The sequence below is a fragment of the Galeopterus variegatus genome, unplaced genomic scaffold (genome assembly GCF_000696425.1).
Source record: "Galeopterus variegatus unplaced genomic scaffold, G_variegatus-3.0.2 Scaffold2085, whole genome shotgun sequence".
NCBI classification, from domain to species: domain Eukaryota; kingdom Metazoa; phylum Chordata; class Mammalia; order Dermoptera; family Cynocephalidae; genus Galeopterus; species Galeopterus variegatus.
The window spans coordinates 120,757-142,790 of NW_007728196.1; the positions used below are offsets into that span (position 1 = coordinate 120,757).

Genomic DNA, 22,034 nt, shown 5'->3' on the forward strand with positions numbered 1-22,034 from the left:
ATTTCTAGGCCACCATGGCAAACAGTCGAACATTTTGATTCCTTTCCTAGCTTTGCAATGGAGGGGCTGGCTGGTTGCTAAGTTGGTTAGAGTATGGTGTTGCTAACACCAAGATCAAGTGTTCAGATCCCCATTCCAGCCAGCTGCCAAAACAAAAACACGAAAACCCAACTAGCTTCACAATGGGGGAAGCAGGCATTGTTAAATTATAACACCCCACCCTTGAAGATGAAGTATCCTGTGGATTTATCATATAATTGGGTGGCATGACTCTGAGCTGCTGAGAAGAGCTGAGTTGCCCATGGTGTGAAGATGTACATGTTTATGGATATATACGTATTTATATCTTCATATATATCAGTATTGAGATGGGAAAAGTATCTGACATACAGTAGGTGCTCAAAACTGTTAGTTGAATCTGCGTTACTCAGGTATGAACATTAAACTGCCTCAAAGAAATGTTTTAAGGCCTAATAATGTGATTTCAAAGCATCTGAGAAATAAATATTTCATTTTGCTTTTTCCTTATTAGTCTTCCTGTTAAATTGTAGTCTTCACATCTCCATTAATCTGTACGAGAGTCTAATTTCCTAACAACTGAAGGAGAGTGATGCACTCAGTCACCAGTCACTTGGAGATGTGGTTTCCTTATAGTTTTCTTTTCTTTTGTCTTAATTAACTACTTTTATCTAGTTTCCTCATTCCAAGTGCAAAATTTATTGATGTTAGTGGAGACAAATTATATAGCATCATATTTTTCCTGGCATTTTTTTCCCCTTAACATTCCAATAACCCTATTTGTTTCAGGGTCGTATAACTACTCAGCTACACTGTCTTTTCGTGGGGGACAGCATGGGAGTGCAGAGAGGAACGTGCAGAGGGCAAATTCTGTAAGAGATCTTCTGTGTGCAGCACTTCTATCAGCTGGGCTTCAGGTGGTTCTCTGAGGTCGGAGGTCCTCTCTGACGAGGGTCAGGAGTACTGGTGTACTAGGTTTAGAAACTAAAATATCAGGCAGTGGGATTCACCTCATATCATGCAAAAGGAGTCTTCTTCCTCATTGCCTCTCCCGGATGGGAAAGCTCCTCACCTCCACACAGACCACAGAGATAACTACAGGTAATGCCAGAATTTTCCACAGGAAGCTTTGCTGGATCTTTTCCAGCACATGAACAATTGCTCAATCAAATCCCCAGAGTTCCATGCCATAAAGAAGGGTAGAAACTATTCTGGCCTGGAAATTTTTCAGAGTAGGTGTTATCAATTGCTGGCTGTGGTTTTAGGAAACTCTGTGTTCCCATGGACCACTTTGAGCTACATATTACCTGAGGAAACTCATGCAGATGAGTAAAGTACACAATGTGTCCCTAGGTATCCAAATGGGTTGACTTTTTCTATGAGGTTTATTTTATAGACCAACCGAATCCATATAAGACAGTGATTTTAATTTAAATTAGCTAATATTGAGCCATTTTATCTAGTAGTAATTTGATACCAAGTCCTATTGCCTATAAAATTACTTTTGAAATATTAATTTATATCATCAGCAACACTAGAAAAGCATATAAATAACATTAATTTAATATCTTTGTAGTTACATACCTAGCAAAATGTTTTCTGACAGAAGCAGAGGTGGGGATGAACGGCAGAGAGGAGAAAGCCTACTAGATGTCGGTAGTGACAGTGGGCATCTGCCATGTTCCAGGCAGCAAGCCAACCACTTACATGACACAGCACTGAATCCACACACCCTTCCTGTGAGGGAGATCGTGGGTTTTCTAGTTTTACTCAGGATGCTACGGAGAAGCAGATTATGTAATGCTAAGGCCATGCAGTTAGTAAGTGGAAAAACTAAGCTTCGAATGATGATCTTTTAACTAAGCCCAGTTTTCTTTGAGATATTAGAACCCAAGAGAAACACTAGAGAGCACTGCTGGGTATAACCTGGGATCTGATACATGTATCTAATCTCACAGATTTGTCACATTAAACCCTAGAGTACCATTCACTTCAAGTTCTACCTTGACTTCCACTGTATAAACCCTTAACCTTAAAATATTTTTTTTAAGTAACGATATTCGCTAAGATTGGTGCCAAATACTTAACTTTACTGCTAAGAATCTCTTTCCTCCCTTCCCTTATCTGGCCTAAGGAGTGCTAATCCTTGGCCCCCCATTTCCTGCTTTGACAAGGCATTGCAGCTGCCTCAGCAGGAAGAGGAGGAGGAGGGAGATGAAGAAGGGGAAGGAGCAGAGAGGGGAGGGATGAAGGGAAGGAGGAGAGAGAGATCCTATTGTTACTATTCTCACTGGTCAAGGAGAGCTTCAAGGGAGGCTTGAATCTATAGCATCCTATGGCCCAAAGAATCGTGCAACGGGGATGGTTCGAAATGGAAGGTCAGAGATCCAACATCATCTATCCAATCTCTTGTTTTGTAGATAAGAGAACTGAGCTCTGGAGAGAGAGGTGACTTGTCCAGTGTCACGCAGCTAGCTGCTAGGATGGATATCATTATTGCATTACACAGAGATGTATACATTTTAAAGCACTTTCACATACCTTATTTCATTGTCTCACAACAATCCTCTGAGAGGATACACTTGCCAAATGTCATGAAAGAGTGAATAGTTCCCTTTTTACTGGACCATTACAGAGGGGACTCATAGATTATGTAAGACAAACCATATGATTTCTAAGACTGATTTTAATTCTAAAATTAGTTTTCCAAATGAGGAAACTAGTTTAGAAAGGGAAATGATTGGCTCAGACTGTCATTGCTCAACTCATGATCACTATGACTAGAACCCAGGAAAATTTGTATACTTCTTATTCAGAAAAAGATCAGACAGGCCGTATGACTAGAAGACTCACACTGGCAGAAGTTCAGTATTAGAAATATACTTTGGATGGCACCGACATTTAATATTGAGAATTTTTAATAAGTTGTTATATGTGCTTAATATGGTTGCATTTTGAACCATATATAACTCTATTAACATGCATTCTAAGTAAATGGGTTTTTGGATATTATTTAGGTCATTTGGTATGAAAGGACAGATATACATATATATATTTGTGATAAGGCTTGGACTAGTAAAAAATTAGTGAATTGAGAGAAATTTGTATTAGATGTATCCTTTTGCATATGTAAGTAAATTAAAGATGAAAACTCACATTTATGGAAAGATAACTTTTAAAAAAAGATGAGGAGGCAATTTATAAATAATACGTTTTAAATATTTGTTTTCCAGGATCTAGTTCAGGTTCAGAATTAGAAGGTCCTGAACTGAATTTAAAAGGCACCCAGCACATCATGCAAGCAGGCCAGACACTGTTTCTTAAATGCAGGTAAGTGACTGTGTTGGTTTGGAAATAATCTAGTTGCCTTTCCCAAGGCAAAATCATTCCCTGGCAGAGTAGAAAGGTAGGGGGGTCTCAGTGGTCTACTGTTAACTGCAAAGCACAAACCACATGTATCCGGCTTCACACAGAAGGTGATTACATGGAAGAGAGAGCATTACTTACTCGGGGAAACAGGGAAGGGGTGCCCAGAACATTCTGCATCTTTATTCTGAATGTATTGCTTTTCTATAAAGAGGGAGATGACTATACTTAAGAGATGACCTCAAAACAGTGCTTCCTAATAAAATGAATGCTTAGTAACTGATGTTGAGCCCTGGCTCCAGCTTAATTGTGTTTTGTTTTCTTATCTGTGATTGCAGGGGGGAAGCAGCCCATTCATGGTCTTTGCCTGAAACGGTGACTAAGGAAAGCAAAAGGCTGAATATAACTAAATCTGCCTGTGGAAGGAATGGCAAACAATTCTGCAGTACTTTGACCTTGAACATGGCTCAGGCAAACCACACCGGCCTCTACAGCTGCAAATATCTACCTATACCTACTTCAAAGAAGGAAGCAGAATCCACAATCTATATATTTATTAATGGTAAGACCTGCATTTTCTGCATTGTTTTCGACTGCTTTGCAGTGGGTCATAAATCTACCCTGATCAATTGGAAAGGTGGCTTTCCTAGTGAGTATGAAAGAAATAGGCCGGGAAAGAGATTCCATCCTAGTTGTAGAAACTCATGGAATGCATTTCTTAATGTATTTCTTGAGTATCAGTTTCCACCAGAATTCTCAAGGCCCAGTCAGTCACTTGCATGCTCCATGAGGGGAGAGACTTTTGTCTATTTAGTTCACCACTGTATCCGCAGCACCTAGAACAGTGTCTGGCACATAACAGGATGAATAGGTGAATGACAGAATTTTAGTTCTATTTCTTAATTATTGAGAAGTCCAAAACAGAATATAAGATTTTTGTCCTTTATCACACCTTCGTTCTCTTATACGTTGGGATTGTAAATTACTGTTTTTTTCTACTCGATTAGTGTATGTAATGTTGCTATTGTCTTTTGAGTGTTACAAAATTCGTTCCAGTTGATAATGTATTATTTCGTGTTCATTAAGCAAGTATTATAAGTATATAAGAGCTGGTACATACCATTGTATAGTGGAAAGGACAAAAGGTAAAAATGAGTCATTTTGGGTTATAATTTTTATGGAACTGTTTTTCCTTCCTTAGAGAATGAACAAGTGAAGAAATATTCAAAGGGAAGAAATGCAAAATCCTTAAAGAGTATAAATTGACAATAGAAATGAATCCCTGAGGAAGAATAAGAAAATTGGCCTGTCATTTTGTTCTTCCTTGTTTAGTTTCAGCCAAATTCCAAAACTTGTTGAGAGGGGGATTAAAAAAAAAAACAGAAACAAAAAACCAGGCTCTAAAGAACATAGAGCGACATTAGTAGGTACCTCAGGCACAAAATCAACTTAAAAACAAAACAGAGGGCCGGCCCATGGCTCACTTGGGAGAGTGTGGTGCTGATGGCACCAGGGCCACGGGTTCGGATCCCTATATAGGGATGGCTGGTTAGCTCACTTGGGAGAGCGTGGTGCTGACAACACCAAGTCAGGGGTTAAGATCCCCTTACCGGTCATCTTTAAAAAAAACAAAACAGAACAACTAATCATCAGCTTCAATAGCTAAGTATATATTGTGGGTCCACCTCTTGGTGAGTTAAAGGGGGTTTCTCCATTTGAGGCAGTACAATAGAATTAATGTTTTGGTGAGATTCTTTTTTAATTTTTGAAATAAGGCAACTAGACAGTGTTTGAGCATAATATGTAATTGTCCAGATTCAGTGTAGTCTTAGGAGACAGTGGAATAGTTGCATGTTATTGACAGTAATCTCTTTTTAGCTACTACCAGCCTAATTTTGACTGAATCATTTTCTGACATGTTCTAACACTTTGCATTTTTCCATGGGGTAGATAACTGTAGGGGACTAAACATCCTAGCAGTTTGCCATCATAGGGACGTAATCAGCTCACTTAAACATAAGAGTAGGATGTAGGCTGGGGAACGTCACTTGGGCAAGTCAGCCCACTTCCATAGGAGGGTAGAAAGGATGGCAGGCAGGAAAGGAGGCAGGGTGGAGAAGGGGCAGAATTAAGAACAGAGCCTTTCAGAGAGATATTGTGCAGCTCAGGGGAAAGAAGACACAATGATGCTTGATAGTGGTAGAAAAAGACATATACTCAGCTATCTGTTCTCTTTTCCTAGTTCTACATGGTGTATTATGTTCTTTCCGGCACTTGTGGAGAAAAGAAGGCACTTTGCAGTGGGTCACAGAGATTCCTCTATCTCTCTGGGGGGAGTGGAAGAAAAATTCATTCACACTAAAACTCTCATAAAATTTTCTCCTATGGGTTTATTGGAGTCTGACTTGCAAATCAAATGCATAAATGAATAAAAGACCATCTCTTGTTTCCTAAAGAACAATATTCAGCTATGTTAACATTTAACTCCTGCACTATCCAATAGGCATCATGGGTTCATGCAGCCAGCAGGTAAGGAGAGCAGAGCCCATCCATTTGAATCCCCTTTCATGACAGAAGAGAAACTCAGCTATTTAGAATTATTTCCATTTTAACTATACAACAGAGCAGATCTGGCAAATAACCATTATGTGGGTGTCAAGTCAATTGTTAACTTCAGCCTCATGAGGGCAAGGTCCATGTCTGTCTTGGGTCCTTTTATCTGCAGGATGCCTCCCCAGTATAGTGCCTGGCACATAGTAAGAATTCAATATTTGTTGAGTGAATAAATGAATTTATTAACAGGTACTATGTGGAATAGTATGTTAAAATTAACATTGAGGATAAATTCCAGGCTTGGTGGGAAAGTGATTCATTATTGGTTTCTGTTATGAAATTGGGGAGAGTAGTGGCCATTGTGTCATATATTTATCATAACTGCTCTCCTATCCACAAACATTAGCATAAAGTTACAAGTTCCAATATCTCAAAACTCCTATGCAATATGTTGGACATTAGGAAATAGTCTATTTCAAAGATTGTTCTTGGATAAGGAAGGACTGTGAAATGCATTGTGTTTCATGGGTTATTATAATGGAATAATACACACACACATATATGCTATGAATATTATCTAAGCTCACTGAAAAAATTATTAAGATTTGTAATGGTACTGATTATTTTTAAAGAGCACTAATACTAAAAGTTGTTTGAATCAATAATGGTAGCCATAGAAGAGCCCTGAATCTTATTTGTTTGTTAATTAATTTAAGCAGCAAATATTTATTTAGGCACACTGCTATGTGCCTCTAACTGTACTACTATGAACAATAACACCTATTCTGTTGTCTGTTTTGTGGTAGAGTGATACTGGTCTTATAATCACTCCTTATTAAATAAAGTTCAAGTTAGCTGTGATATAACCCATTAAATAATTATAACTTTTCCAAATAGCCTAACATTTTATATATTTCTGTTTTCATTATTTTGTTAATTCTCTTTCTAAGAAAATTTTGTTTTGTTTCCATTTTTATTGAACACTTCTATTACAGGTTTATTTTAGTTCAGGGACACCAAACTTGTCTCTGATGATTCAGAGGATTGTCTCTGGGATTAATATAATTCCAATCATCCCCTAATACACAGCTGTGATTATTCACTAGATAGTAACTGGTTGTCACTTACTTACTATTGTTGAATATTTACTTTAGAACACGTTATCTGTTTGGAGGATTTCTGCCCGTGATAAACATCTGCAGTTGTGTTGGCATTTCATTTTAGTGTTCTATAAAGATGAGAAACCCTGTTTAGACACATCTTTTGAAAAGGCAGATTTGTAGTTTGATAAGGTTTTAAGAAAACAATCAGGAGTATATAGCTTTGTCTACATATCACCAAATCCAGTACGTGAATTATGAACAAACTATTATTTAAACATTATTGATTGTAACAGGCACTCTTCCCACTTGAGCACTGATTCCTTTTTGGGGGGGGATTTAACATCTTACATGTAATGTACAGAAAAATCATTATCACCACTTCATCATTACAGCTTGAATACATCTGCCAAACCTCTGACATAATGTATTAAATCAATTTAATTACTCAAGTAATCTATTTAACTACTTTACTTAATTACTGAATTGTCTGGAAATTCAATTTTCCACTGATGTAATAACCTGTTACATCTGTATGTTTCTTTTCACTTAAACAAATGGTTTGGTTTGCATTATGCCATTTAACCTTCATATAATAATACGGTGCCGTGTTATTCTCTTCATTTTACAATTGAGGGATCCGCTTCGCATCAAGGCTCTGTGGGGAGGGACGGAAAAGTGTTAGCAGCAGAATAAGGTGGTCAGATTTTCCCTTCTGAATCTCAGTGACAGGAGGAGGTGGGAAGGGGCAAGACTGAGGCAGGGAGATCAGATGGGGGGCTGCCGTGTGCATCAAAGCAGAAGAGATAGCTGTCCGAGTTCGCTGAAATAGTGGTGGGGAAGAAGAGAGTTGATGGATTCGAGGGATTCAGTTGGCTTTGGTGAGCAGAAAGGGAGGAGCCAAAGTGACACTCAGAATTCTGGAAGGGGTAATTAGGCAACTTGCTCCAGGTCCCATAGCTGGGTGGAGCTTTGTCCCACTAAACCACATTGATGCAAAGACATTATTGTCATCATCCTCTGCATATACCCTTGAGACTTTGAGCAAATAAAAATCCTTACAGCACAGAAATTCTGAGAGGCATTCAATGCAGTCATTTGTATAGCACTTCAGATTTTCATAAGAGTTTTTACATAGTTATCTCTGAGAGAAACTGACGTGGTACTTCTTCCACTTTAAATATGAGAAAACAACCTCAGCGACCTGCTGACAAGAAGGACAGCTTATTAAGTGACAAGTCAAGATGGGGAACCAGGTTGGATCTCCAGTCTACAGCTGTTTCCCCTACACTGGAGTTTCAGCTCTTGACTTCAAACTATGAACTAGTGGTGGTTGTTTTCATCCTTGAGAATATAGATTATATAGTTATTAAGCATTTTTAAATCTTAAATCTCAAATTCAATTTCTTTCTATTTCTTTTGAGGAATGATAGGTTAAGCTGGTTTCGGACTGTTTTTCTGAGTGACAGACCTTAGAGAAATAAATCTTGATCCTAAAGAGCTTTGTGTTGTCACCTATTGGGGACAGAGCCTCTTCTGATGCTTTCTACATGCATACTGTTTCACTGCTGCATTCCAGCTCACACAACACGGACAACTGTATTTGCAAAGTTGAACAGTGTTTTTAAAAATGTGCATCCCAGCCCATTATTGGGCTGTGGAATCAAATTAGGTGGGGTGCAATTAAAAATTTTTTTTAAATCCAGCAATTAAAAAAATCCAAGTATATTGCAAATAGTAAGGGTATTATTTGTTTCTGTTTTATAACATTCACACATATACCCATATATATATATATATATATAAAATACGTGTGTGTGTGTGTGTGTGTGTGTGTGTGTGTGTGTGTGTGTTTCATGGGTCTGATGTAAAATTTATCTCTTATTGTGGAACTTGATAATATAATAAGTTTAAAAGTTATCAGGGTAGGCAGTATCTACTTTTTATTTAGGAAAACAGTGCTAACTGTAAGCACCATTGTTTTTTGCACACCACTACTGAAACAGAGGCCTGGAGAGAACTTGGTAGTGGAAATAACCCCTCTCCTTTAGTTGATGTGGGTGCACTGCTGTTGTATAGTTCTGCACAATGCACTCATCTCACTCCTGAAATGGGTTTTCCCACAAGTAGATTTCACCCAGGAGTTTTCATCAGCAAAAGAAGTTGGTCTGCAGGTGTTGATTACATACCTGCTACATGCAAGGCCCAGTTGTTTGCTCTGTGGGAGGTACAAAGAGCATTGTTATGAAACCCTATAATTTTGGTGTTTCCCAATTCTTTCTAGGACCATGACTCACAATAGATTTATAAGTATTTTTAAAAGCACAGGTTTAATTTTTTAAAAGAATAACTACTGTTCAAAAGTGAGTCTCTCTAAAGAGCAAAGATGACTCCTTTAATTGTCCTTAATGAGGACCCCATCAGTGTTCTATGAAGCATGGATGTTCTGTCCCAACACTGCCTTCCTTTAGATTCCTTCCCAGATCTGACACAATTTGGCACACACAGAAGATGCTCTGTCAACACCGCTCGGCTAGATGATGGTTGAGCAGTTGGTGTTTGCCCAATTTGTCACGCTGGTATGGCAAGTCCAATAAACATGGCCAATATAACAAGCAGGGACATCAATAAGAAGAATAGCAGTCTACAGGTTTACTCACAGAGCCTTGCAGCTTTCACGTTTCCCCTTGTGGTGATCAGAATGACACTCGTAAGGTGGGAGTGCACAAAGAATGTGAGGCCTTCATCCTCAGCTGAAAGGAGGTGTTGATGCTCTCAGTGCAGGTCAGAACCGTGCTATGCAGAGAACGTTGCATGGCTGAACAGACTGTCAAAGCTTCTAAAATATTTCAGTGGAATCATCGTCACAATTTTGTGAGAGAAACTTTAAAGAGAAAAAATTGTTTATGTTCATCAAATTTTCCTCTAAGGGAAAAGAGGCTAAAACAGCTTACATTTTAATTTTGTATGAAGAAAACAATTAAGAAACCAGCCAGAAAAACAAAAACAAAACAAAACAAAATCCTCTTATCCACATTAGTTGACTGAATTCTTTCTTTAGGTCTGAATTTCTTAGGAAATCTATGATATTATCTATTATTGCTTGGTTAATATCTTGAGTCTTCTCTGGTTTTAAATTTCAGTTTCAACATGCACTCATTTTCCTCTTCCCCTGCCTGTCCAAAGAGCTTCTTTCCACCCCTCCTTATTCACTGTACCTTTATCCCTAATGCATGGCTCCTTCCACTTATTTTCTGAAACTCATGTTTCTTCTAGCACATATCTTCCAGTAAGAATCGGTTTCCAAAGTTCTGGTCTCAGGGACTGCCTGTGATACCTATTATAGAGTCACTTGAGCTTTTGCATCACTTTGCATCACAAGAAAGCAGCAACTGCAGACAGGATGGGTGATGGATCATGTTCTTCTTGTCACATCCTTTCCTCGTGTATCTGCTCAGGACACAGATGAACATGCTGGGGTGAACAAAGTTTGGACTCTCAGCCTCTGGGCTGCACATCTGGAAACCCAGGTGTGTTTCCTAAAATGGCAGCAATCTGAGGCTGATTTGCATTTGCAGAATTCTCCTTCAAATGATCTTCTGCACCAAATTTCTAGGAGTTTTCTGGCCTGTGTATCAAAAATCTAATAAAAACATCAGGTTTTGCTGGATTTTTTTTTCATTTTGACCAAGTTGTGAAGGAGGAGAAACAAATATTTCTAGGGCTGAAAATACACAATGACGACATTGTTGTTTGGAATTTTTCCTTGAGAAACAGATCCCTCTATATCCTGGCTATGTGCTCCCTCTAGGGCTGAAGCATGAAGGAGATTATCCAGTCTATCCATCACTGGGGGGCAGCTGATTAGGACCACATGGCAAGAGTTTAGAGAAGAGTAACTAAAGTCTTAACAATTTTCCTTTCCAGCTATATGAAAATTTGATGGAAGACATTCTTGATATATTTAAGCCCTGCCATTTCGCATTTCCCTTCCAGAAACATTTTTGTCATTAAACACCAAGGGACCTTGACTGTAGGAAACACATACATGTGATTGGGACTGCTACCACTCATGTTAGTGGGTTTGTTGGCAGTCAGGAACATCACATCTTCTTTCCTTGGCCCCTGCCCCAGACCTTATGTTCACCTAGTATGTTCCCAGGAATTTCATCTTTAGTACTTGATGGTACCTGTCAAATGTTCAGGCTGTTCCCTCAGAGACAGAACAATTCCTGTCCTATGCTCCCTAGGATCCATACCAGAAAATTTTGGCATGCCAGCTCTCTAGAGCCACATTTAGTAGAACTACATAAATACTCAAAAATAATCAGAATGGACATAGTCTTGAGCAAGCCACTTGGACACAATCTAAGACTTTGAAAAGTTGATGACTGGGGTGGAATTATGAAATCTCAAGATGGCAGTGAGGTCCAAAGGCAACAAAATTGACCATATCCTCTCATTTCCACCCCTACAAAAAAATAGTGGATCAAAACTTTATGGTTTTAAGGATTTTTAAAAAATCTCCTTCAAGTAATCTTTTAAGAAAAATGAGTAAGGGACTTTTTCAGAAGAAATCCCCTTAAGCTGAAAAGGCTTTAGTTTCTGACATTTTATAATGTTAACAATGATAATGAAATGCCTGCCCTGCCTGGAGATGGGGAGGTAATCTGTTTTGATCTTTATGGTCTTTGGAGTTCTGATACTCTACTTTTCCTTTAATTGTTTTTTTTTTTTTTCCTTTTTGTCTTTTTTCGTGTCTGGCAACGGATCGCAACCCTCAGTGTTGCCCCCGTACCAGACCGGGACCGGCAACGGGATCGCAACCCTTGGTGTTGCTCCCGCGCCTCGCTCAGCCAGTGAGCGGAACCGGTCTGTATGTGGGATCCGAACCCTCAGCGGGAGCGCCGCCACGCTCCCAAGCGGCGCACTATAGCAGTGCACCACCGGGCCGGCCCCATTCCTTTAATTGTTTAAAACATTTGTTCTTTTGTCATTTGATGCATTTTTGCTGAGTGACTTTGGCAGTTACCTTGGCTACCTGGTTATACTGTTCAAAATTGGTGGCTTACTAAAGCAGTAAACGCCCCTCCCTCCCTTCCTTCCGTTCTCAAATATCAGTTAATAAGCTATAGTTAAAACAACATGATCTGGACTTCAGACTGGTTTCAAATCCATGTTCTGATACTTGCTAGGTCTTTGACTTTGGACAAATTGCTTAGTAAGAATAAAGGTTAACATGTAGGTAGGTCATATTCTCTACTGGGCACCATCCTAAGCACTTTGTGCATGTTAATAGATTTCATCCTCACAACAACCCTATGAAGTAGTGCTATCACTTATTTAAATGGTGTGTGCGTGTGTGTGTATTAATATATTTTAAAGACATTTATTTTTTCTCAGAGAAGTTTCAGGTTCACAGCAATATTGAGAGGAAAGTACGGAGATTTCTCATATTCCCCTTGCCCCCAAATGCATAGCCTTACCCCATTATCAACATTCCACCAGAGTGGTAGATTTGTTTCAATTGATGAACCTACATTAAGACATTATAATCACCCAAAGTCCATAGTTTACATTAGGGTTCATTCTTGGTGTTGTACATTCTGTGGGTTTGGACAAACGGGTAAGGACATGTATCTATCTTTACAGAATCCTACACAGTATTTTCACTGCCCTAAAAGTCCTCTGTGCTCTGCCTACTCATCGCTTCCCCCCCAGTCTTAACCCCTGGCAACCACTGATCTTTTCTTGTTTTACTGTCTCCATAGTTTTGCCTTCTCTAGAATTCATATTGTTGGAATCATATAGTATGTAGCCTTTTCAGGTTGGCTTCTTTCATTTACTAATATGCACTTAAGATTCCCCCATGTCTTTTCATAGCTTAATAACTCATTTCTTTTTAGTGCAGAATAGTATCCTGTGGTATGGATATACCACAGTTTGTTTACACATTCACCTACTGAAAGGTATATCAGTTGCTTCTGAGTTTTGACACTTATGAATAAAGCTGCCATAAACATCCATGTGCAGGTTTTTGTGTGGACTCAAGTTTTTAACTCCTTTGGGTAAATACCAAGAGCATGACTGTTGGATTGTATGATCAGAGTATATTTAGTTTTATAAGAAACTGCTAAACTGTCTTCCAAAGTGGCTGTAACACTTAGCATTCCCACCAGCAGTGAGTGACAGCTTCTGTTGCTCCACGTCCTCAACAGCATTTGGTGTTGTCAGTTTTCTGTGTTTTCTAATAGGTGTATAGTGGTATCTCATCGTTGTTTTATTTTGCATTTCTCCGATGACATATGATGTGGAGCATGTTTTCATATGCTTATTTATCATCTGTATGTCTTCTTCGGTGAGATGTCTTAATATCTCAACAATGGGCTTTTGGCCCATTTTTTAATAGGATAGTTTTTTTTTTCCTTTTCTTTCCTTTTTCTTTTCTTTTCTTTTTTTTTTTTTTTGCGGGCCGGTACAGGGATAGGGTTGTTTGTTTTCTTATCATTGAATTAAGAGTTCTTTGTTATAGTTTGGATAACAGTCTTTGTCATGTGTGTCTTTTGCAAATATTTTTTCCCAGTCTTTGGCCTTTGGCTTGTCTTCTCATCTCTTCTTATTGTCATTTGCAGAACAGAAGTTTTGAATTTTAATGAAGTCCAGCTTATTTTATTTTATTTTTTTTCCTTTTTGTCTTTTTTCGTGACCGGCAACGGATCGCAACCCTCAGTGTCGTGCCCGTACCGGACCGGGACCGGCCACGGGATCGCAACCCTCGGTGTTGCTCCCACGCCTCGCTCAGCCAGTGAGCGGGAACCGGTCTGTATGTGGGATCCGAACCCTCGGCGGGAGTGCTGCCATGCTCCCAAGCGGCGCACTGTAGCAGTGCGCCACCAGGCTGGCCCTGAAGTCCAGCTTATTAATTCTTTCTTTTGTGGATTGTACCTTTGGTATTGTATCTAAAAAATCATTGCCATGCCGAAGATTATCTAGGTTTTCTCCTAGGCTATATTCTAGGAGTTTTATAATTTTGTATTTTACATTTAGGTCTATTACCCATTTTGAGTTAATTTTTGTGAAGAGTGTTAGGTCTGTATCTAGACTCATTTTTTGGGGGAGGCGGGAAATGGATGTCCAGTTGTTACAGCAATGTGTTACACCATATTTGTTGAAAAGACTATCTTTGCTCCATTGTACTGCTTGCTCTTTTGTCAAAAATCAGTTGACTGTATGTATGTGGGTCTTTTACTGGGCTCTCTATTCTGTTCCACTGATCTATTTGTCTGTTCTTTTGCCAGTACCACAGCCCTGATTACTGTAGTTTTATAGTAAGTCTCGAAGTTGGGTAGTGTCAGCCCTTCAACTCTGTTCTTTTTCCATAATGTGTTGGCTATTATGGGTCTTTTGCTTCTCCATGTAAACTTTAGAGTCAGTTTGTCAATATCCACACAATGACTTCTGGTATTTTAACTGAGAGTGCATTGAGTCTATAGATCAAGTTGTAAGGAACTGATATTTTGACAATACTGAGTCTTCCTATCCATGAACTTGGGATATCCTTCCATTTATTTAGTTCTTTGGTTTTGTTATCATAGTTTTGTAGTTTTCCTCATATAAATAGATTTTTGTACCTATTTTGTTAGATTTGTACCTAAGTGTTTGATTTTGGGGGGTGCTAATGCAAATAGTATTGTGTTTTTAATTTCAAATTCTACTTGCTGATTGCTGGTGTATAGGATAGTGATTGACTTTAGTATATTAATTTTGTATCCTGCAATCTTACTATAATCACTTCGTGCCAGGAGGTTTTTTTATTGATTCCTTTGGATTTTCTATAGATAATCATGTCATCTGAGAACAAAGACAGTTTTATTTTTTTCCTTTCCAATCTGTGTACCTTTTATTTCCTTTTCTTGTCTTATTGCATTGGCTAGTTTTTTCAGTATGATGTTGGAAAGAAGTAGTGAGAGGTGACATCCTTGCTTGTTCCTGATCTTAGTGGGAAACATCATATTCATCTCCATTTTACAGAAAGCTTAAGTAACTTGCCCAAGGTCATATAACTAGTACATGGCAGAGAAGGCAACAAAGTTCTTGCCCTAAATCACCTCTCATAGTCAGGAGTTCATATATATAAAACATTTATAACAATGTTTGGGGGGCCGGCCCGGTGGCACACTGCTACAGTGTGCCGCTTGGGAGCGCAGTGGCGCTCCCGCCGAGGGTTCAGATCCCACGTACAGACCGGTTCCCGCTCACTGGCTGAGCGAGGTGTGGGAGCAACGCGGAGGGTTGCGATCCTGTTGCCGGTCCCGGTCTGGTACGGGCGCGACACTGAGGGTTGCGATCCGTTGCCGGACACGAAAAAAGACAAAAAAGAAAAAAAAAAAAAGTTTGGTGTTTGTATTCACCATAAAAGTGTTTATTATTACTACTACTATTGTTATAATTATCCTTTGAGCCTTGGTTTCCTCTTCTGTAAAATGAAAACAGTATTATTTCCTGGGGTTGTTAAGAGACTAAATGAGATAATATATGTATCCTACCACTTAGGAGAACTAATCAGTAGTAATTCCTGTGTGAGAGGCACAGTGTCAGGCATGGCAGGAAGTACAAAGATGATACCCTCAACTCTCAAGGGGCCTACAGTTTGGTAGTTCAAATAAAATAGGTTTCAGTTAACCACATAGCAGGACACTATTGGAAAAGAGCAGTAAAAGAGGTATAGACTAGGGATTCTCTGCCTGGGACACTCCTCACCCTTTCCCACTCCTCCCCCTAGCTCTTCTGTACCAGTTTATTCTTATTCACTTTTCAGGTCTCAAGTTAAACATCACCCCTTCTGAGAAGCCTCCAAGCCTTCCCCAAAATAGGGGTGGTGCTTCTATTGACCTTCTCTTTTTATGCAGGACTCACCTCTCATAAGCTCTGTGAAGATCAGGACTGAATCTATCTTGCTTACCATGATAGCCCCAGGACCCAGCACAGGGTCTGGTACATAGAAGGTGCTCAATAAATGTTGGTTAAATTAAAGAAACGTGGGATTTTAAGTTTATCTTAGTCTTAGCTGGCTTCCTTGACTTTGAAGAGAAAATTGAGGGCATACTGAGCACATGAGTCAAATTGGCCAAAACTTTCGTTATGTGACTGAGTCATGATCTAAAAAATTTCCAGCAGACTAGAATAGTGAACTGGGATTAGCAAAATGAGATTTGAGAGGAATATATGTAAATACCTGTGTTTGGCTTGCAAAACCCACCAACTACCCTAATATTGTATGTGGGAAGTCATGGCTGAGACAGTACACATAAGAAAGACTTCAGGCTTAACTCCATCCACATTCTCCAAGAGAATGAATCCAATCTTGGGCTGGATTAATAAATACATAGTGTCCAGAATAAAAGTCTGCCAGTCTTACTGTTTAGTTTACCCTTCTAGAGGGGCACTGAAAACAGGAATTTCAAGCAAATTACTTAATCCCTCTAAATTTCATTTTTATCATCTGTAAAATGGGTACCTGCCTCATAGGGTTATGAGCATTAAATAATTTGATGATTTTATTATTTTCATTGGCAAGGAACAATTGAAGAAGCTGAAATGTTTAACCTAACAAAGTAGAGAACTGGGTGGGAAAATAGGAGACATGAGGTGATAATCTCCTTCAAAGTTTTCTTATGTGAAAAAGAGACGCTTCATTTTTATAATCCCGGATGGCAGAAAAATTATCTAAGAATGAAAAAAGTCAAGACAGGCAGACAGACTTGACACAGGGAAACACTTTGTAACATCTAAAGCTATCTAAAAGTAGAATGAACTATCTTGGAAGATGGTGAGTTTCCTACGTGTCTAGATATTCAAGCGCAGGACAGGTGCTCACTCGGTGGGGCTGGATGAGATGATGTCTTAGGACCTTTCCACCACTGAGACTCATTAAGCTCCTGGTGTATGTCACTATCATTTATTAATACGTGGCTCAGGCTCCTTACATATATCATCTCATTTCATCCTGACAACAAGCCAATGAGATAAATTCTATTATCAGTCTCACTGTACAGATAAGTTGGAGAACTTCAATACCATGTTCATTGTGTACCCTTCACAAATTATCAGATCAAGCTTTGGACCCAGGTTTGGTTGACTTTGTAGCCCCTGGTCTTCCCAATATGTCCTTGACTGGGCTTCCACCCCAGACCTTTGTGTGCAGTGTAAAATGGGAGGGCGAGTGTGGCAGGGGTGCAGTTCAGGGTTCCAAACTGAAGTGTGCAGGCCAGATTCAGCTGGCACACATGTTCTGATTGGCAGGCACAGTGCATTTGGCTGCCAATACTTAATAATTGGAAGAGTTCATATAAAAATCTGATTTCCTACTTATCTTAGCCACACTGTCAACAATTGGCTGCAGCAAGCAGAGGCCGCCCCTTTCAGACATGACCCCCACATTTTCAACTACCGCCACTCCTACAGTCTCACATCCAGTTCCTCTATTCACTTGCCTTCCTTGTCTGGCCCCCAGAGGAATGTCAGTGTGCTACACCTAGTGTAAACATTTTAAATGAATGCATAACAAGTCATGAGTTTGGCAATAGGAAGGTGCCTGTCCCATGTTCCAGATAAGGAAGTTGAGCCCCAAAGAGTCCCCAGTTGGCACAGGTCATCATTGCAGCCCCTGGCTCTTGACTCCCCCTACACATGACTATGCAGGGAATACTCTCCTGATGGAATGCATCGAGGGACTCTCTAGGGGAAGCTAGTGCCCCAGCTGGAGAGGAGTTTGAATAAGCACCCCCTGCACTTAAGGAATTTCCTCCTGAGTCTCCATAAAACACAGCTTGCTCTGGTTTGGCTATTGGTTCTGAGGTGGTCATCGCAGAGTATCCCAAAGAGTTCCCAGCTCATAGCACAGAGAGCTAAGCAGAGGGTCCAATGCTCACCTTGGTTCAAATAGTGAGACTTACTTATCAGTCTGCTGTTTCATATTGCTAAGTTCCATTACCTCTATCTCTGGGCCATCATTTCTCCCACTGAGTGTGGATATTTGAAGGTGAAACTGTCACTTGAGTCATTCAGAAGTGCAAGGGCCAGATTTTTGGTGTAGTGGCAAGAGACTGGTCTAGGATCAGGAAACCTGAATTCAGTTTTTGCTCAGCAATTAATATTATTCCTGTGCTTGTGTGGGAAAGGTCTCTCCTCTCTAGGCCTCAGTTTCCTCATCTGTAACATGAGAGGCAGTATTAGGGTATCTTAAAAGTCCCTTGACAGTTTTATAATTTTATGATTCATAGGCAGAGCTGAGGAATAATAGAACTTGGGACATAGCCAAAAATCTTGGCAGTAAAAGAGGTCCAGTAATCCACTAGAGCTCCTTGTTTATTCCTATCCTTTCTCCTTCATTTGTTTTATTTTTCTTCCTCCTCTCCCTTCCTTCCTACTCCTTCCTTCTTCTCTGTCTCCCTTCCTCCCTCCCTCCTTCCTTCTTTCCTTTTCTTTTGAGATACCTCAATTGACCATGATGTAACCAAGGTCAGTCATCTGGTGATGACAACACAGAAATCAGTTGGCCAGCTTTATTTGCATATGCAGGAAGCACAGAAAGCCTGAGGCCTTCTTGGTCTTGTGGTCAATCATGCTTACCATCTATCTGGCATTCGACTCTTATCGAGATCTTCTACTAACTTATTTAGATCTTAGCTGCAAATTTTCAAAAATGATGTCCCCACTCCCCTTCAAGACAGAATTTAGTACTTACTTTGTCTTCTAGTCAGCATGAATGTTCCTGTGTGTGAGATGTCCGTGCAGCTAGACCATAAGGACCCTAAGTCCAGGGACTGTGCTGGGTACATAATACGTCCCGATTTCACCTTTTTTTCTTGCTCCATCTGGTATCTTCTCCATAAACATTTGCTGACTGTGTACCATGTGCCCAGTTTCTGCTGGGTTAAGATGATTGCTTATCCTGATCCCCTCTTGCTAGACACCCACATTCCAAGGAGCAAATTTATAGACAATGCGGGAGGAAGGAGAGAGGCTGAACCATCAACACTGTTCTAACTCTTCTTTTCTCTTTTCCTGCTGTTCAATCTGCTGTGTGAGCAAGGCAATGAGGTTTCAAAGGACAAGACAAAACCACTTCTTTCTTCTGAAGACAGGCAGATAGGAGAAAAACGCTTTCTTAGGAAGAGGCACTTCTTATTTTGTATCACACAAATAATACATTTAAAAATTTTTTATTTTAGGATGGCATCTTGAGTCTGAAACACAATGCCCCTTCTCTGTTTACCTTGCTGTAATAGAAATACTTATAAGGTATAAGTATCTGTCTGGATGACAGAAGCTGGCAACTGATATTCCTAGGTCAGCCTCAGTGAGATTTTTAAAATCAGTTTTGAATCTGGACACTGGTCTACCAATAGTGGTGACAGCCATTATATTTTTATAAATTATAGCTGAGGTTTTTATGATATTCATTTGAATACTCAGGACAACTCACTAGGAAATACTAAATTGCACATTCTGTGTGGACTATGATACTCAGACACATCAGTCAAGTGACTTTCCATCTAGATGAAGGCAGAGATGTTTCCTTATGCTCTCCACTGACCTGGGGCTGCCAAGGGAGAACTGAAGGACATATTTATAATCATGATAACATTGTAACAGGGGAAAATTCCATTTTGTGTGTGTGGCCCTGCCTGGACATGGTAAGGGAATGGGAAAGAAATGTTGAAAGGATTCATAAAGTGAGGAGTTTGCCCTGGATGATCTACAGTAATCATTCCAGCTGAGAAAACAGTGGATCACCATTTTTAAGAAAGAGCACAAAACTCTGTTCTCTTTCTAAATAAGTTTTTTTTTTTTTGTCTTTTTTCCGTGTCCGGCAACGGATCGCAACCCTCAGTGTTGCCCCCGTACCGGACCGGGGACCGGCAACGGGATCGCAAGCCTCGGCGTTGCTCCCGCGCCTCGCTCAGCCAGTGAGCGGGAGCCGGTCTGTATGTGGGATCCGAACCCTCGGACGGGAGCGCCGCCGCGCTTCCCAAGCCGCACACTATCCAGTGCGCCACCAGGCCGGCCCTCTAAATAAGTTTTATTGGGATATAATTCATATACCATACAATTCACCCATTTAAGCATATAAGTCAATGGTTTTTAGCATACTAACAGATATATTGCAACCATCATCATCACAGTCAATTTTAGAACATTTTGTTCTGTCAAAAAGATGCCCCATTCTTTTCAGCTATCAGTTCCCCACTCCATACACACACACACATACACCCATACCTCCCCAGCCTCAAGCAGTCATAATCTACTTTCTGTCCCTATAGATGTGCCTCTTCTGGATATTTCATAAAAGTAGAATCATATAATATGTGGTCTTTTGTGAATGACTCCTCTCACTCAGCATAATGGTTTTTAGGTTCATCCACGTTATATCATGCATCAGCACTTCATTTCTTTGTGTTGCTGAATAATATTCCATTGTATGGATATACCACATTTTAGCTATCTATTTATCCAATGAGAGACATCTGAGTTGTTTCCACCTTTTGACTATTATGAATAATGCTGCAATAAGTATTTGTGTACAAGCTTTTGTGTGAACACAAGTTTTCATTCTCTTGGGTAGACACCTGGGGTAGAATTGCTGAATCATATGGTAACTCTATATTTAACCATTTTAGGAACTGCCAGACTGTTTTCCAAAGTGGCTGCACATTTTACATTCCCACAAGCAATGGATGAGGGTTCTGATTTCTCCACATCCTTGCAACACTTTGTTATTGTGTCCTTTGTATTATCGACATCTTAGAGGGTGTGAAGCAGTATCTCATTGTGGTTTTGATTTGCATTTCCCTGATGGTTCATGATGTTTGAGCATCTTTTCATGTACTTATCAGCCATGGAGAAATGTCCATCCAGATCCTCTTTCTAGTATTCAGTTGGGTTATTTGTCTTTATTATTGAGTTGTAAGAGTTCTTCAATTTTTAAACTATTATTTTGTATAATTATATTATAATTATATGATATATTATAAATATATATTCTAGATATAATATATTATGTATAATATATAGATACATATCTAGATTTTTAAAATATTCTTAAAAAAATATATATACACCTAGATTTAAAAAATATATTCTAGATGTATATAAATATATTTTGTACATTCTAGATACAAGTGCCTTATTAGATACATAATTTGCAAATATTTTCTCCCATTCTGTGGATTATCTTTTCACTTTCTGGATAATATTCTTTGAAGCATGAAAGTTTTTTAATTTTGATGAAGTCCAGTTTGCCTATTTTTTCTTTTATTTCTTGTGCTTTTGGTATCATATATAAGAATCCAATGCCAAATCTGAGATCATGAAGATTTACCTCTGGTTTCTTCTAAGAGTTTCATAGTTAGCTCTTACATCTAGGTCTTTGATCTACTTTTGGTTAATGTTTGTATATTGTGTGATGTAACATGTGGAGTTGTTCAAGCAACATTTATTGAAAATATCATTCTTTCCCTATTGAATAGACACATAGGCATACTTCTGGACTGTCAATTCTATTCCATCGGTCTGTATGTCTGTCCTTGGGCCTGTACCACCACACTGTCGTGATCATTTTTGTTTGTAGTTTTACTTCTGAAATGGAGAAGTGTTGAGTCCTCCAACTTTGTTCTTTTTCAAGATTGTTTTGGCTCTTCTGGGTCTCTTGCAATTCCATGTGAATTTTAGAATCACCTTGTCAATTTCTACAAAGAAGTCAGCTGGGATTCTGATAGGGATTGCATTGGATCTGTAGGTCAATTTGGGGAGCATTGACATCTTAACAGTATTAAGTCTTCCAATCCATGAACATGGGATGTTTTCCCACTTATTTAGATCTTTACTTTCCATGATGTTTTATAGTTTCCAAAGAATAAGTTCTGCACTTCTTTTATTAAGCATATTCCTAAGCACTTTATTCTTTTTGATGCTGTTATAAATGAAATTGTTTTC

At 39.2% G+C, this 22,034-nt stretch overlaps 1 protein-coding gene across 1 annotated transcript in view; it reads left to right on the forward strand.

Moving 5' to 3' along the window:
* Positions 1 to 22,034, forward strand: part of FLT1 (fms-related tyrosine kinase 1) — a 174,786-nt gene that overhangs the window by 22,015 nt on the left and 130,737 nt on the right. Inside the window, exons 2-3 of the mRNA XM_008580419.1 lie at positions 3,252 to 3,348; positions 3,723 to 3,946. Of these exons, the coding sequence (XP_008578641.1) occupies positions 3,252 to 3,348; positions 3,723 to 3,946 (321 nt within the window). The remainder of the gene's footprint in view (positions 1 to 3,251; positions 3,349 to 3,722; positions 3,947 to 22,034) is intronic.